At 46.7% G+C, this 16,304-nt stretch overlaps 1 protein-coding gene and 1 non-coding gene across 15 annotated transcripts in view; one reads left to right on the forward strand and one right to left on the reverse strand.

Annotated features, from left to right (window-relative positions):
* Positions 1-16,304, reverse strand: part of ATXN7L1 (ataxin 7 like 1) — a 264,507-nt gene that overhangs the window by 23,955 nt on the left and 224,248 nt on the right. For all 14 annotated transcript variants that reach the window (XM_061413937.1, XM_061413936.1, XM_061413935.1 and 11 more), the window contains 4 exons: positions 15,156-15,439; positions 11,882-11,964; positions 10,749-11,005; positions 1,296-1,491 (listed from right to left, as the gene is read on the reverse strand). In XM_061413937.1, coding sequence (XP_061269921.1) covers positions 1,296-1,491; positions 10,749-11,005; positions 11,882-11,964; positions 15,156-15,439 — 820 coding nt within the window. The remainder of the gene's footprint in view (positions 1-1,295; positions 1,492-10,748; positions 11,006-11,881; positions 11,965-15,155; positions 15,440-16,304) is intronic.
* Positions 10,245-10,317, forward strand: TRNAR-UCU (transfer RNA arginine (anticodon UCU)). The gene has a single exon. It is a non-coding gene; the product is annotated as a tRNA-Arg (tRNA).

Consider the following 16,304-nt stretch of genomic DNA (forward strand, 5'->3'; position numbering starts at 1 on the left):
GAAGGGAAGGTCTGCTGGGAGGGCTCATAGGAACATCTTCTTCCCTAAGAAATGACATAAGAGCATCTTAGAGGAAGACTCCCTTCCTGTTGGTCCCTTTCCCCACTTTGTAGAATGCGACTTGGTGAAGATGTGACATTGGAGCTGGAGCCAACATATCCAAACCGTGCATGACAGGCAAAAAGGGTTGGGGAATTCTCCCTCAGCAATATGACATTGAAGAGATGCAGAAACAAGCCTGGAACCACTCACCTCTAGAATTCTTGCTATATGAGACAAGTAAATGGTTGATGTGCATAATCAGTATGAGTTGAGTTTTCTATTACTGACAGAGGCATTCTTAACTGTCCCTGTTTCTATACTAGCCAAGAGGTTAAGTCTCAAGCTGTTAATGAGCACACCGGTAGAAGTGGGGAGGGAGTCCCTCTCTTGATGCAGGGTTGATTTCACCTACACAGTCCATGCGATCCCGGGACAGTCAGAGCTAACCTTGAAGGCTTCATGCTGGGACCAGAGCAAAGGAGCTATAGGGTCCCATGTTTCTGGCCTCCCCGAAACGAGGTCTGTTGATGGTAGCACCAGGCATTCCTTTTTTAAGTGCTCAGAGGGCCAACACAAACAAGCTTCCAGCTGATGCTTCCTTATACCTCCCACCTGGATTTCAACGATCTTCGGAATTGTTAAAGTGGACTCTTCCAAGGAACTGGGGAGAAACTGACCTTTTCATTAACCTGCTATCATGCTGACATGAAATGCTTCCTTCTTTCCTACACACACACACACACACACACACACACACACACACACACACACACACACACACGAGTTTTGTGCCATATGGTCACACCTACTAAGAACAATATAACTCAGAACCAACAGGGAAGAAAACCAGCCAGGGCTGGCACCTGGCACATTGCTCAGACAGACGGTTCCCAAAGCAGGTGAGCCAGACTGATTCTTGAAATCAGAGGCTGCCTTTCAGATGGGCAAGGCAGGAAGGTCAGCTCCCCAGTGCTCTTCTATGAACACCGTTTCTCAAGCATTATCACTTCAAGGTGCACCATAAATACTCAGGTGTTTAAAGGATTATGATCAGCTGGGTGCCCTTACCTTTCCTTCTGTGATATTCAAGGGGATTTCTAAGGCAATCACTCAACCTCAGGGAAAGCCCTTTCAAAAAAACACTGTCCTGGAGGCCTCTGCTTAGGAAGGGTGCTATCGGAGGACATAGCCCCCTGAACACCACATAGCACAGGGAGAAAGAAATGCCTGGATGGAAACAGAAGGAGGCCTACCGCAAGAGGTCTGGGGTGGTGGGTGGAGAAATGACAGTCTAATAACTTCTCGGATTCATCGGTTCCATCCATCTCCCCTTCATCACTTGACAGTCGGCTGGCGAGGTCACCTCCAACAGGGGGCAGAGGGGGTTCCGGAGTGTAGCCACTGTGATTTGAAGACGTGCTGCTGCTTATGCTATTTGCAGATGATGGTCTAAGGGCAAGAGAAAGCAAACAGAATAAACTTTTCTGAGGGAAAGAGACCCAACCAGTTTCACGGAGCTCAGAATCAGAGCGATTAGCCTTCCCGATACATTAGGAAGGCAGGTCGATGACAGACCTGCACAAGGAGAAATTTCAGGCTGAGAGGGGAGGCAGCAGCCAGCTCTCTACGCGATCGGGTGGAGCTGAGACTGCCCTGCCTGAATGCCGGCACCAGGGAAAACTCCAACAGGGTAAGCGGAACAGAAAATACAAAAAACAAACTCGTGTGGCAGAGAATTAATTCAACTTAAAACTAGTCATCTATGAATTCAGTGACAACTATTCATTCATTTGCATGTAAGGAATTTACACTTGCCCTGCAGTTGCTTCTCTCTGAAAGCAGACCGCGATGGGAAGATCAACCGGATAAACAAGCTCAAATCAGTCAACAAAATGTCAGTGATGATGAAAGACAGCCTTACAAACAGAGCTACTGAACTACGACTTTATGACATTGTTACCATACCTACATGAAAAAATGTTTTGTCCCAGATAGGACCACAATTTCCTCACTGGAAGCCAAGCCTGTTTTTTAATATCAAGTCATATGGAGTTTAATTGTATCTTCTGAGGGTGAATGTTTCCATTTAATTTTTGACAAGCCACTAGACCCACAGATTGGCATGGCTGACTCAACAGTAGGTGTTGAAGAAATATGTTTCTCAATGAAGGAGTGAATTAATTCCATGTGTATAAACAATCCAACAGATCTCACCCCAGTCATGGCTAAGCTTATAGAAAAGCAGTGTCACAGTAAGAGGCAGTATCAAGGCTTTCTAAGCAGTGAACAAAAGAAAACACACCTCCGCATTAGGAGAAGAGTCAGAAGAATGGTCATAGCTAGTTGTTAGTTGTTTTGATTGATCAGGGAGAAAAAGAAGTTTTAGAGAAGAAAAAAAAAAAATCAGGATTTTTTTTTTTAATGTGGACCATTGTTAAAGACTTTATTGAATTTGTTACAATATTGCTTCTGTTTTACGTTTTGGTTTTTTGGCTGTGAGGCAGGTGGGTGGGAATCTTAGCTCCTGCATGACCAGGGAATGAACCCAGAGTTCCTGCATTGGAAGGCAAAGTGTTAACCACTGGACTGCCAGGGAAATCCTCAGGATCTTCAAAAAAAACAGAGAAAGGTTTTCTGCATTCTGTTTTGAAAGCTACCCCTTCAAGTAACATGAAGGGGCTTTTACTCACATACCTCTCTTCTCTCCCTCATTTTCACCTTGGACACTGTGTTGTTTTGAAATCTTTCTAGGTGTCAAATACCTGAGTTCCAACCAGATCCCCAAAGCACAGTCACATAAAAACAAAGCCACAAAGGTGGAAAAAAAATTGATAGATGAATGGATAAATAAAACATGGTATATCCACACAATGGAATATTAGTTAAGTCTCAAAAGGGAAGGAAATTCTGGTATATGCTACAGCACGGATGAACCTTGAAGACATTACACTAAGTGAAATAAGCCAGTCACAAAAGACAACTACTGTATGATTCCACTTAAACAAGGTATCTAGAACAGTGAAGTTCAAGGCAGAAAGTAGAACGGTGGTTATACCAGGTGCTGGGAATGGGGACTTAAGTGTTTAATGGTACAGAGTTTCAGGACTGAATGATGAAAAAGTTCTGGAGATGCATGGTAGTGATGGCTGCACCACAAGGTCCTCAATGCCACTAAAAAAGATTTTTCTTTGCAAAGAAAAGCTGGTTTCCATCTTCATCTGGATCTTGTTTCTTCTGGATGTGCTGCAGCCATCTTGCTACAGACTTTGAAGATGGAGCCAAAAGATTGAAGAGGGTGGAATAAAAGGGCAGAGAAGGACAGCCAAACCCTGATCTCTGGGGACTGGTGCCCTTTCACCTCTGGACTTCCTGTCACCAGCAGTAAGAAATTTCCTAATTACTGAAGTGGTTAGTAAGCAAGGTTTTTTCTTACTTGCACTTGAAGTGTCCCAACAAGTGTGAAAAAGAGATTTTAACCTGTTTTTAGGACACAGACTATAGCTGGAGAATGTTAACGGATGGGAAAGGAGCTGATCTATCACAGAACCCTGATAAGCAGGGCACCGTGAGCAGCTAGAGCTGCAAAAGTCACAGATGAGGTGAGGACTGAACACAGCAGGAGAGCTGAAAAGCTTGATATTTGGTTGTGGGACCCACAGGTCATCATTGCTACCTCACATAGCCAGATGACTTAGCACTGCTCCAGCTGCCCGTTCCCCTACCTGCCCGCTCCCCCTCCAATCAACAGAGAAAATGAACTGAGATTCCAGACAGGGGGCCACCAGCAGAGACTAGGAGGGAGCACAGGGCTAGAAAAAGGGGGACTAGGGGATGTCCCTGGTCAGAGACTTAACTGGCACTCCCGGAATGCCTACTGCCCAGCACATCAGTAGGCAGGATTCTTCCCTTGGGAAACTTAATGGCCGCAGAGAAAACGCTTCCATACTTCGCATAAATATCAACAAAAGGCTGACTGGTGATGTGATGACCTTATGATTGACAGTCCCACACACAGACCTCCAATCAGCTTATTAGAGTCTTTCTTTTAAAATGAATGGTTAGAAATCACCAAACATTCCTGAAACACTCTCCAACGTTAGGCTGACCAACCAAACATCAAGCACATAAACACATACATGAAACAAACCTGGGGGAAATGAAGATAAGGGAGGAAAAGAAAGAAAACTAAGAAGCCTATCTTCAGACATTAGAATAGTATCACTTCTGCAAAAGATGGTATCTTGTAGGATATTATAAGAAGCAATCAGATAAAAAGAATTGGATCCTGGTGACTTCCTTGGCAGTCCAATGGAATCCACACTTAAGAACTTGATCCACAGTTAAGAATCCACGCTTCCACTGCAGAGGGCAATGTTCCCCTAGTCAGGGAACTAGGGTCCTGCATGTCACATGGTGCCATCAAAAAAAGAAAGAAAAAGTAAAAATCACAACCAGATCCTAAAATTTAACAAGTAAATCATAAATTATTTAATATACAGTTTTAAAGATAAAGTAAAAAAAAGTCTTTTAGGCAGTGAAAAAAAGTCTTTTAGACAGTGGGACAAGAGATTGGGAGACAACAGGAGAAAAGGGTAAGAGAACGAAAAGATCAGAGCAAAAGCTCCAACACCTCAGTAACAGAAGGCTAAAGAGAATAAAGCTAACAGTAGGGATAAAATTATTTAGGATGTAATAGAAGATATCCCAGAAACAGGTGTTTCCAGATTTAAAGGATCTACTGAGTACCCAGTACAATGAATGAAAAAAGACCTATATCAAGGGGGATCCCCGGGAACTTTCAGAGCCCCATGCTTCAGAAATCAAAAATGGAATCAGAATGATACAGAACTTCTCAATAAAAATCTTTGATGCCAAAAGTCAATCAAAGACTGCTCTCAAAATTCTGTAGGGAAATAGTTTTCAACCCACTTATATATTCAGGGAGATGATCAATTAAGTGTGAGAGTAGAATAAAAACATTTTCAGGTATATAAGGATTCTAAAAACTGACTTCCCATGTCCCTTTTCACAGGAAGCTAATGGAGAAAACACTTCATCAAATAAAGGAGCAAACAAAGAGAGGAGGCAGCAAGGGGCCCCAGGAAAAAGGTGCTCTAACATAGAGAGGGTAAAGTGAGCTCCAGGATGGCAGGAATTACTGTTTTTCACTCTCTGTTAGGACTATTTGGTTTTTAAACAACATGTCTATATTCAGTTCAGTTCAGTTACTCAGCCATGTCTGGCTCTTTTCGACTGCATGAACTGTAGCATGGCGGGTTCCCTGTCCATCATCAGCTCTCAGAGCTTGCTCAAACTCATGGCCATCAAGTCGGTGATGCCATCAAACCATCTCATCCTCTGTTGTCCCCTTCTTCTCCTGGCTTCAATCTTTCCCAGCAGCAGGGTCTTTCCAATGAGTCAGCTCTTCGCATCAGGTGGCCAAAGTATTGGAGTTTCAGCTTTAGCATCAGTCCTTCCAATGAATATTCAGGACTGATTTCCTTTAGGATGGACTAGTTTGATCTTTGTGTACTCCAAGGGACTCTCAAGAGTCTTCTCCAACACCAAAAAATTAAGTTTCATTAAGAAAAAAAAAATCTGGGGGCTCTTGTGGTAGTCTAGTTGTTAAGAATCCGCCTACCAATGCAGGGGACACAGGTTTGATCCCTGGTCAGGGAAGATCCCACATGCCGAGGAGCAACTAAGCCCCTCAAGTCACAACTGCTGAACCTACATGCCGCAACTACTGAAGCTGTCATGCCTAGAGCCCGTGCTCAGCAACAAGAGAAGCCCTGGCTTGCTGTGACTACAGAAAGCGTCTGGACGCAACAAAGACCCAGCGCAGCCAAAAATAAAATAAATAAAATTAAAGAGTTAACAATTAAAAAAAATATATACATTTCTAAAAAGAAAAAAACCCATTTTTAATGGTTGAAACACTCAATAGTAAGTTCTGGGACTTCCCTGATGGTCCAGGGGTTAAACCTCCATGCTTGGACTGCAGGAAGCATGGGTTTGATCCTTGGTCAGGGAACTAAGATTCCACATGCCATGCAGCATGGCCAAAAAGGAAAAAAAAATAAATACTAAATTCCAGTTGCCAGACAAAAGAGAGGAGGCGAAGGAAGGAGAATCATGGGGATTCATGGAGCATGAAAACTGCAAGTTCCAGAGCAGAAGCAGCTCTGAGAGCAAAGAGAGCCATGAAGGAAGGATGCCAGGCGTATGTGTGCACGTGTATGAAGAAGGGGCTCTGAACCTTTTCCTTTTCAGGCCTGAGTCACGCAGGGTGCGGGCACCCTCCAGCAATGATGGAGTGGTGGATGCTTTCAAGACCTCCTTCCAGCTCCGACTGCTGCCCTCCAGGGTGGGACTTGGAGGGATGGGATGTGCTGGAAGCAGCCTGTGTCTCTGAAAAGCCAAGGGTTGGTGAGGGTGACCGGGAACAGGGCTACTGGCCATGAGAAAGTGTGGGAAAAGTCTCGCAAGTGTGTTAAACTGCTGTCCAACCCTTCTTCCCCAGCACTACATCACACCTTCCCTCTCCATTTACCAGTCTGGTCTAAAGACAGTGCAAATGATGATGGTCCCTGTCCAATTCCCCTCAGGGAAGCTTAAAGTCCCTACCCCCACCACTCTGAGGAAGCGCGAGCATCAATCGAGTGCTTTGGGGAAGAGCACAAAGGAAACTGACCTTAACTGAGTCCCTAGTGGTAAAGAATCAGCCTGACAATGTAGGAGACACAAGAGATGCAGGTTCGATACCTGGGTCAGGAAGATCCCCTGGAGCAGGAAATGACAATTCATCCAGTATTCTTGCCTGGAAAATTCCACGGACAGAGGAGCCTGGTGGGCTACAGTCCATGGGGTCACAACAACGAGTGGGACACAACTGAGCACACACACACACATATGTGTAGGCATGTCACATATATTTTCTCATCAGAGCTACCCACTGCCTTAGGCGTGTGTAACTATGACCTACATTTCTCAGATGAGGACACTGGTTGCCAAGCTAATAAAAAGTGGAAATGAGACTGGTCTGTCTGTTTGACTTTAAAGCCCGAACTACTGAGAAATGGGTAGGAAAAGCCCAGGGATAAACCTAAGTCGAGGAGAGAAACGGTTTCCACTTTGGTGATTATACTATCAATGAGTCACGAACTGAAGTAGCTTTCACTGCAGACTCACCTCTGCCCCTTCTCAGGTTTTTAGGACCTTCTGCCTCTTTCCCCGCTGCCTTTGTCAGTCTGAGATTCATTGGTGTTTGCCATTTTATACTTTAGGGTGAGATGTGTGTTCATCTATGAGACAGAGGGGAAGGTGCCCAGACCTTGTCAGCACTGACCTCCACAGCTGACCTTTCCTCCCCTCCTGGGGGCCAGAGCCTGGCTTGTTAGAGCCCAGCTCGACCCTCTGCACCTCCCACTGCCTTTCCAAAGAGTCCTGATGGCTTTGGTTGGCCTGGTTATCCATAGCCCTTGGGCCCTGTGGGGAAAGCAAGGTGTTCCCTTCGAGTTGGGGGCAAGAAAGCAGAGCATATAGGTATGTTATCCAAGGGCCCCCAGGTTGAAGGACAGAGGCCAGGAGGATGGGTGAATGGAAATCAGGTCACACCTAGGCCTTCACTGGCTCCCACTGCTTTCCCACTGACTACCATGGCCCTTCCTACCAGCTACTGTCAACTGAGTGCTTATTATGAGCTTGATACTCTCACTTAATTTTCCTTAGCTCCATTTGGCAGATGAGCAGTTTGAGGCCAGAGAGGCTGAGAGACATGACCACGTTCATTTAGTTAGCAGACAAGGAGTTGATCCTTGCACTTCCAATCCTATTCCAACCCGTGCTAGTTGACTTTTACTTTTCTAATCCTAGGCTCAAGTTCCTCTTTTAGAAACCCCTTACAAGAATGGGTTGCAATTCAAAAATATGAGAACTGGAATATTTTCAAGGTTACCAAAATGATATTTAAGAAGTAAATGTTACATAGTTAGCATTTCCTACAAGAGAAATTCACAATTGGGAAGGGATTACCATAATTCCGCTCACGAGTCATTCTTTGGGTCAATTATAGATAATGAATCCAATTGAAATATCTATTATATCATCAGTATGAGGGAAATAATGGTTTTAAGTCTTATGTGAGTACATTAATTTCTGATCATGCCTTTTCGATCTCTGATAGCATGGGGTCTTGTTTGAACCTAAAACAATCGAAAGAGAACGTTATTTTCCACTAGTTCACCCCTGAGTCTTCTGGTGCCTTGAAAAGCATCCTCAAAAACTATTCTCTTACCAACATTTGTAACGTGCTCCTTGGCCTCCCTGTCCCTTTCAGAGACATTCTTTTTGCTGATTAACCTCACCCTCTCTCTTTCTTCTGTTTCTCTAAAAGAAAATAAACACCTGGCATTTCTCTATTGACAAATATTCCCCTGAAAATTACAAAAAAGGGACAGAAAGAAGCAGCTCTTAAGGTCGCCTGTTTTCATTTTTTAATGGCTGTCCCTGGTTTCACTGCTCAGCCAGGTACCACTGCTTGGGTGTGAAGTGCCTGCATTAGTCAAAATCGATGGAGCAATGTATAGTAAAAGAGAATTTTCAGGGGCTTCCCTGGTGGCTCAGTGGTAAAGAATCCGCCTGCCAGTGCAGGAGACGGGTTTGATCCCTGGTCCAGGAAGATCCCACATGCCATGGAGCACTAAGTCTGTGTTCCGCAACTATTAGCCTGTGCCATAGAGCCTGGGAATTGCAATTACTGAAGCCCGCAGAGCCTGCAGCCCGTGCTCCACAATAAAGGAAGCCACCACGATGAGAACCCCACACGCCGCAACTAGAGAGTAGCCTTCGTCCGCCACAGCTAGAGAAAAGCCTGCGCAGCACTGAAGACCCAGCACAGCCAGAAATAAGTAATAAAATAAATACAAAGTGGGGTTCCCTGAAGTTCTCAGTGAATCCGAGGTGATCCCTTGGATGGGCAGTGGGTTCTGGGTACACGTGTGATGAAAGCAGGGCTGAGACGGCTTTAGGTGGAGGCAGGTTTGCTTTTATATCAGGTATATTTTATGGGGATAAAATAGTTCCATTGCCACCAAGAAGTGTGAAAGCTAGTGTATACAGAACTGAAGCCCTGTCCAGAAGTTTGGAGCAGAACTGTCTCCTAGACTCTAAAGCAGGGGCAATCTCCTTCACCAACATCTGGCATTACAGTGAGAAGTCATCATAAAAGGATCTTGCAAAATGAGGGATGGGAAGGAAAGTGGCAAGTAAATGGATGATGACAATGGCTCGACAGTGGTTATGATGATGGGGATGTGTGGGTGCTGACTCTGTCTGACTGCATCTCCCCAGATGTCTGAGGCTAAGGTTGGTGATTCCAGAGGAGGCCTCTGGCTGTCAAACTGGTCAGGTTTGCGCCAAAGTGGAAGGCACAAGACATCCTGGTAGGTCAGTAACAATTGTCATCAAATATTTGCTTTTACTTTAAAAATAAATTCTATCCTCTTCTTCTATAACTCTATTCTCTTCATGCCTGCTTGCTGACTGGACAACTACTCTTTGAGACTCACAGTGTGTGCATTAAAAATCATCAGAGGCTATCAGTATCTACACTTACATTGTATTATTAATGCTTCCCTTTTATGATGTTGTGGATATTTGCGTCTTATCTTCTGAACTCTAAATTCTTAAAAAGCAAGATCTAGTTTCACTAATCTCTGTGCCCCTGCCTGAGAGTACCTAACACAGTACCTTGCTTATGGAGCAAGCGCTCAAATATTTCTCAAAGAGGGTTCCCAGTCTTATCACCTGGAAATTGTCTGTGGCTCAATATGGTACTCCACTGCCTGTCAAAGCACACACGTGTGGATCTTAAATCACTCTAAATCCAAGTGGGTTTTTCTTTTCTTTTCTTTTTTTTTAAAAACTGAAGTATAGTTGACTTACAATGTTGTACCCACTGTTTTCTATTCTTTCATTTCCTCCCAGGACAACCAAATAAAATCTCAAAGAAGTGGCTGAGCTTTCTTGGTGTGAAGGGAAATTTAAGGACAGACATCTCCATCATACCAAATTTCCCTCTACCCTGACCACTGGAGAGTTGTGGGGAAAATTCACAAAATATTGTAAAAAATGGGCTCTGCTGCTGTGCTGACTCCCCTCCCCTCCACAAGGCTTCCCTCTAATCTAAAAACCCAGGGATTTCCCTGGTAGTCCAGTGGTTAAAACTCTGTGCTTCTAATGCAGGGGGCACAGGTTCAATCCCTGGTCAGGGAACTAAGACCCCACCTGCTGCACAGTGTGGCCAATAGATAAATAAATTAAAAAAAAAAAAAAGCCAAACCAAACAACCTCCAACCTGGAAGTTGCCTGATGGCTGAGCGTCACTTTCAGGTATTTATTTACAGCTGACTCTTGCTCTGTGAAAACACATGCTGTCGGATTTGGGTCTGTTATGAGGTATGACAATGATGGCAACGATGACTACAGTGAGCATGACAATGGTGACAGCAATAAAATCCACCGGACACTACGTGGCAGACGCTGGACTGAGCCCCTCACACCCATTCTCTCATTTCAAGTTCACAACTGCCTCACTAGGTAGGACCACGATGACTCCCATTTCACAGGTGATCAGACCACACTCGAATCAGGCAGGCAGTCACTGACCATGGACTCAAGGCTTCCATCGCCGAGGGGGGACTTACCGAGGAAGCACAGAGTTGGGTGGCCTGGATTTTGCAGGGGATGCGACTTTAGGTTCTGGGCCCGAGCTCCCTGAAGGTCCCGGCAGTGAGTCCTGCGCCGGCCCGGGGGGATTGGGAAGTACTTCCCTTGCCGAAGTCAGGAGATGCTCTTTATCTTTAACTTCTTTTTCCCGGGACTTGGCTTTGTGTTCCGCCAGGAGGAGGTCAAATTGCTTCTTCCGGCCTGGGACTGCCCTCCGATGGCTTAGTGAGTGAGTCTAAGGAGAAGAGAGATGGAAAGCACAGCCTCTTTGATCAGCACATAAACCTGCTTCCCCAGGCCCTCCATTTCAGAAACTGCAATTCATGGGAATTTAGAGGTGCTTGAAAAGTCAACTTCAAGGCAACAGCTCCTGTTCTGCGGCTGGGAAGAGGCAGAGACCACACAAAACGCAACCGTGCCCTACGCTCCTGGCGTTAAGGAGCCAAAGCTTCCTCCGAAAAATAGCCAAAGATGACGAGCTTCAGCGCTGAACCCCTGAGGACCTCCCTGACGACAGGCACCGGTGAGGGCGCGCTGGAGTTAATCCAGGTGCAGGTGGGAGGCTCGCTTTGGCCCAGACACACAGAGACACCAAGCAGAGAGGGCCACGGCCTCCATCCCAAGAGGCACTAGCAGTTCAGTATGAAATACGGGGCTGGGGGCTACCCACGGGCGGCCGCTTCGGGTCAGCTGTCCCCCGGCCACCCCGGTGCGGCCGGATCAGGGGCGCGGCGGCTCGTCCTCCCCTCTGGGGCTGCCTTTCAGGGCGCTGCCGCCGCCGCCGCCGCCGCCGCCGCGCTGCTCCTGCATACATTAAAACGTAGCAGGGTTTAGAACCGCCTGTGAGTGCCTATAAATACAATTTACTGTCTGGCCTCACAAGTAACAGGGGAAGCCTATTTTTTTTTTTTTTTTTTTCCTTCTTAAAAAGCCAGCCAGCTTGAGGCAGGCACTCTGCTACCATGGAAGAGAAGAAAGCATTTCCCTTACAAAGAGCAGCTGGGGGTCGTGTCGAGGCTCCACACCCTGCCGTGTGCAGAGAGTGGCATGCAAACATTTCGACAAAGGCCCCAGCGAGAGCAGGAAGTATTTTTTATGGAAAGAGAAATACCTTGCAGGTGAGGGATCTTGTGCAAGGTTTCTTTGTCTCGGGATCCAATACTCCACAGTGTTTATTTGGGTCAAATTCTCTCTCTGGTTTAAGAAACAAACAAAAAATATAAGAAAAAAGGAGACTAAATAGGATTTGGCATTAAGACTACATTTAAAAAAAAAATGCACATTTGCACCAACAAGTGAGACATTGTCAGGCAATCTGTTTTGTTTTTTTCCCTCCAACCGGCTGCTAAAATGCTTCCAGAACCGCTGGGGGAAGATGGCGCTTCTCTCTGAACCCAAGAGTTCCCACGTCCAGCTTTGGTGGGGATGTGGTAGGGATGGGAATGCATAAGGGGAGAGGGCGGGTGGGCAGCAGAGGGAAAGGGGCCACGTGGTTCTCAGGCTTTATTTCACTCCAAACATCTCCCCAGGCACCTCTGGGCAAAGCTGGCTGCAGACGGGGCAGGGCCACCGGAAGGCCCTGGGGCCACTTTCTCCCCTGGGGTAGCTCCGGGAATACATCACTCTCCCCACACTGCCCTGCTTTCCTAATAGTCTGAGCCATTTGAGTGGGAAATTATTCCTTGACATGTCAGTGTGACCTGCCTCTCTCATGCTTTGGAAAGTCCTCAGCACAAGGCCTTCCATGCAGCCTTGCTGACTGGATTTCCCTGATTCAGGAACATGTAGACAGGGGCAGGTGTGGGCTTTACTCTGAGGCTGAACCTGCAGGTGTAGAGAGGTCAAGGCCTGCTGGCCTCACCGTTGCTCTGCCCCAGCCTGGAGCCTGGTGCTCCAGAAGGGAATGAGCCGGGCAAGCAGTCCCCTCGGCACAAAGGATGGTCGAGGGAAGCAGGCTTTCCCCAGCTCCTGCCTTCCCACTGGAGTCCTGATGGCCCCTGTCGAGGTGACTTCTAGGGAACCTACTCTTTTTATGCTCATTTTGGATCCTTCTTCCTTCTGGGCTACAAAAATGTTCTCCTCCCCTAGAAAATGGAGGGTTGTGAGAGAACCTCTTAAAGACACTGTAAGCTTTATAGTTCTACCTCTTGATGACCCGTGCCATTTCCGGAAGACACCCAGCAAACACCTGAGTCCTGCAGGGCAGGAATGACACGGTTCTTCTGGGCATTCACAGAGATGGGCAGCAGTGCAGGTGGGTGGGGAGGTGGATGGGCAGGTGGAGGGGCATGTATAAACTTGGTGGCATGTCCCCTTCAGGGCCTCCTATGGCTGCAAGCTATAAAGAGGTTACCTTGCCTGAAAAACTGTCTGAACTTGCTGGAGTAAAATCCGACCATAAAAAATGAATGCATTCTATTTTTAAAAGAAGGTTTGGGAGCTGTGGGATGGTTGCAACAGTGGTGATGATGATGTTTGCAATAAAACCATTCTCATATCCAAGACAGATTTCCTGCTTGGCTATCAAAATGCATCCTGCCCCTTTCTTTTGCTTTTGTCTTCTTTTCTTAAGCTTCATTTTTTAAGAAGAGAAAACTGTTAGGCCTGGAGATGTTTGCTTCTTATGAGCCCTCTCTGCCCACCGAGGAGGGTCTGGGCGCCAGGCCCCAGGCCGCCTGGTGCGAGTTCCTTCCCTTGGACCTGGTGGAGTCAGCCCCGTGCCCAGATCCACACCAGCACTCGTGTTGGCCTGGAACTGAACAGGTTGTTTGGCTGGGGGCAGGAGCTGGCTGCCAAATGTGAAAGCGAGAGAGAAATAAGCAAAAGACCCAATGAGACAAAACCACCAAAAAATGCAAAACCAACAAACACACACAAAAAATCCCCAAACAACTTCAGATTAAGGTGCCGGCTGGAAGCCACAGTCATGCTTCTGCCAGGACGAGGGAGCCCAGCCTCACTGCGCCCAGACAGATCCAGCAGCTCGTTCAGGGATGCCACCTCCTCTGCAGAGTGACAGTGACCTTTCTCTGCAGGAAGAAAGCTGGGTGCAGGGGCTCTGTCCACACAGAGAGGCCCCCACCCTCAAAGACAGTGCCAGGCTCTGCCTTTCTTGTGGGACAGTGGGTGAAAAGGGCATGGAGAGATTTTCAGGGTAATATAACTGTATCATTTGAATCCTTTGGGCGCAAGATACTTTTCAGACCCAAACTTTTAAAAAGTTACAGACATAAGAGAAAACCTGAAATACAGATAAATACAAAGTAAAAAATAAAAATGACCCACAATTCTTGGGGGCACTTAGGAATTATGCTCATGCCAGAGGACACAGCTTCTCTTTCACAGGGCAGTTTTCTCTGTATGGTGGACCCTTGAATAACTTGGGTTTGGACTGTGCACAGATATTTTTCAGTAGTATATATACTGCAGTACTACACAACTGGAGGTTGGTTGAACCTGTGAATATAGAGGAACCACATACACAGAAGATCTACTAGAAATCATATGGGGATTTTCAACTGCGTAGAGGGCTGGCACCCCTAATCCCTGCGTTGTTCAAGGGGCAACTATATTTTTCTTTCTTCTGGTTAACATCTAATAAATGGCCAGGGTGTGTGAAGAATTTATAAAATTTATAGCTTTTCTTGATCTTTTGGAGAAAGTAAAACTGCCAGATTTCCTTTCATAACAAACCCAAAGCAAATACCATCCACTTGGGGGACCCAAGGGCCAACCACTGACTTAAGGACTGGCCATGTGCACCTTTCTGGGTACCTCCTGAGTGCCTACTCTGACAACCAAGTAGATTGCAGAGAGACCCCTCAGCACCCATCCTGCTATGCCAGTCTAAGTGTTCCCAAGTGGGAATTCCAATCTGCTTATGTGGGAAAGGCATTTGTAGCCCCAGACCACAGAATGAACCTGGAAACCAGTGAGACCAAAGGATGGAGATGGGCTGACAGCACCAATGTGACCGCCCCAAGCCTGCCCTGAGCTACCGGGAGATATCACAGCGGGCTGTCCAAATCTGCAGCCCTGAGACTTTGCAGAATCTAGGGACGATTTATCCTGTCAGAGCGAGGACAAAACCCTCCGAATCCACAGAGTGCTGTGGGGGTGCAGAGCTCCCCGCCTTGGGAAAACCAGGATAACTCCTGCTAAGTGCTGAGCTAACTCAGCCCAGCCATCATCAATCTGGCCCGGGATTAAGAGAATAAGTTCTCCCCTGCATTTTGAGATGGGAGTTCCTATTTGTAGGTAAACTCCATGTTCCCCTTAAAATGAAACAGACCTGCTCAATTATAAGATCGCATCACTCCCTAGTTCTGGACGCAACTCAGCTGTAGTCTGATCATGAGCCAGACTCAAAGAATACAGACACGTACCTGAAAGTCTCCTGTAAGGCTTGTTGTTGTTTTTGGTGCCGTTTTGGTGTTTCTTGTCTATGGTGGTAGACAAAATTCCTTTGCCATTTAAGATCTTCTCTGGGGAAGGTGGCACTGACTTGGACATCAAGACCGGCTTAATGACAGGTGGGGTGGAGACGGCAGAGGATGAGGTGGAGCAGGAGGGGACCGCAGGAGTGGTCGTAGAGTTCATTTTGACATTGGCACCATCTGCCTTCACTAGGTTAGGAATTTTCTCTAAACTGACTACGGGAACCGGAACACTGAAAAATAAATGAACAAACACACACACAATTGCCTTCTTTGATACATCTGGTCTGCTGAGAAGATATCCCTGCTTATCATTATCAGGACACTTCCTTATCACTTATTTATACTCCTCCTATAAGCGAGCAGCAGGATTCCAGTTTTGATGGGAGGGAGATGCATGCCTCAGAAAAGACCGACGGCGATGTAAGGTTGGCATGGTGCCAGGGATGGCATCAGTGCTGACTGATTACCTCCTGGATCAGTTGTCCCCATAGATCCTGTCGCTCCCCCATTCCTCAGTCCCCTTTGTCAGCAGTCTCCAAGACAGCACCTTGGGCAGAACAGGGTGCCTGCTGTGAAGCTCAGGAAGCAGTACAGTCTGTCCCTGAAGACGGTGTGCCATGGAGCCGCGTGCTGAATCACGCCCCCTCCCCCGCTGCTCGGCTAGTCTCCCACCCAGGCGACCGGGCCTGACATCTACTCAGCTTGGAGTGCTGACAGGCTCACAGTACATGGAGGCAGGGCTGTAGGCCAGCGGGCCATGCTCCACGCTGTCAGAGGACTCCTGGATCACTCATGTCCCAGGGATGGGCTGCCATGGAACATTATCTAATATTCCATTTTAGGCAGCTAGTTATGTAAATAGGCAATTCTCAAGGCTGGCAGGTGAGAGGATGAATTTTAAGAAGACAGAGCACAAAGGTATATGTTTGCTCTTTAGAATCTGTCACTCTAGCCCTGCTTCCCTGCCATTTCTCCTGTAATGGATATGCATTTGATTTCTGTGCATTTCATGCTGGAAGACCCTGTGTCTAGGGGGTGGTGGAGGACTCCATCTCCGGGTCTGAAAGGATGAGACGAGATGAGTAAGCTTTGCTT

This window comes from Bos javanicus, chromosome 4 (assembly GCF_032452875.1).
Source record: "Bos javanicus breed banteng chromosome 4, ARS-OSU_banteng_1.0, whole genome shotgun sequence".
Classification (NCBI taxonomy): domain Eukaryota; kingdom Metazoa; phylum Chordata; class Mammalia; order Artiodactyla; family Bovidae; genus Bos; species Bos javanicus.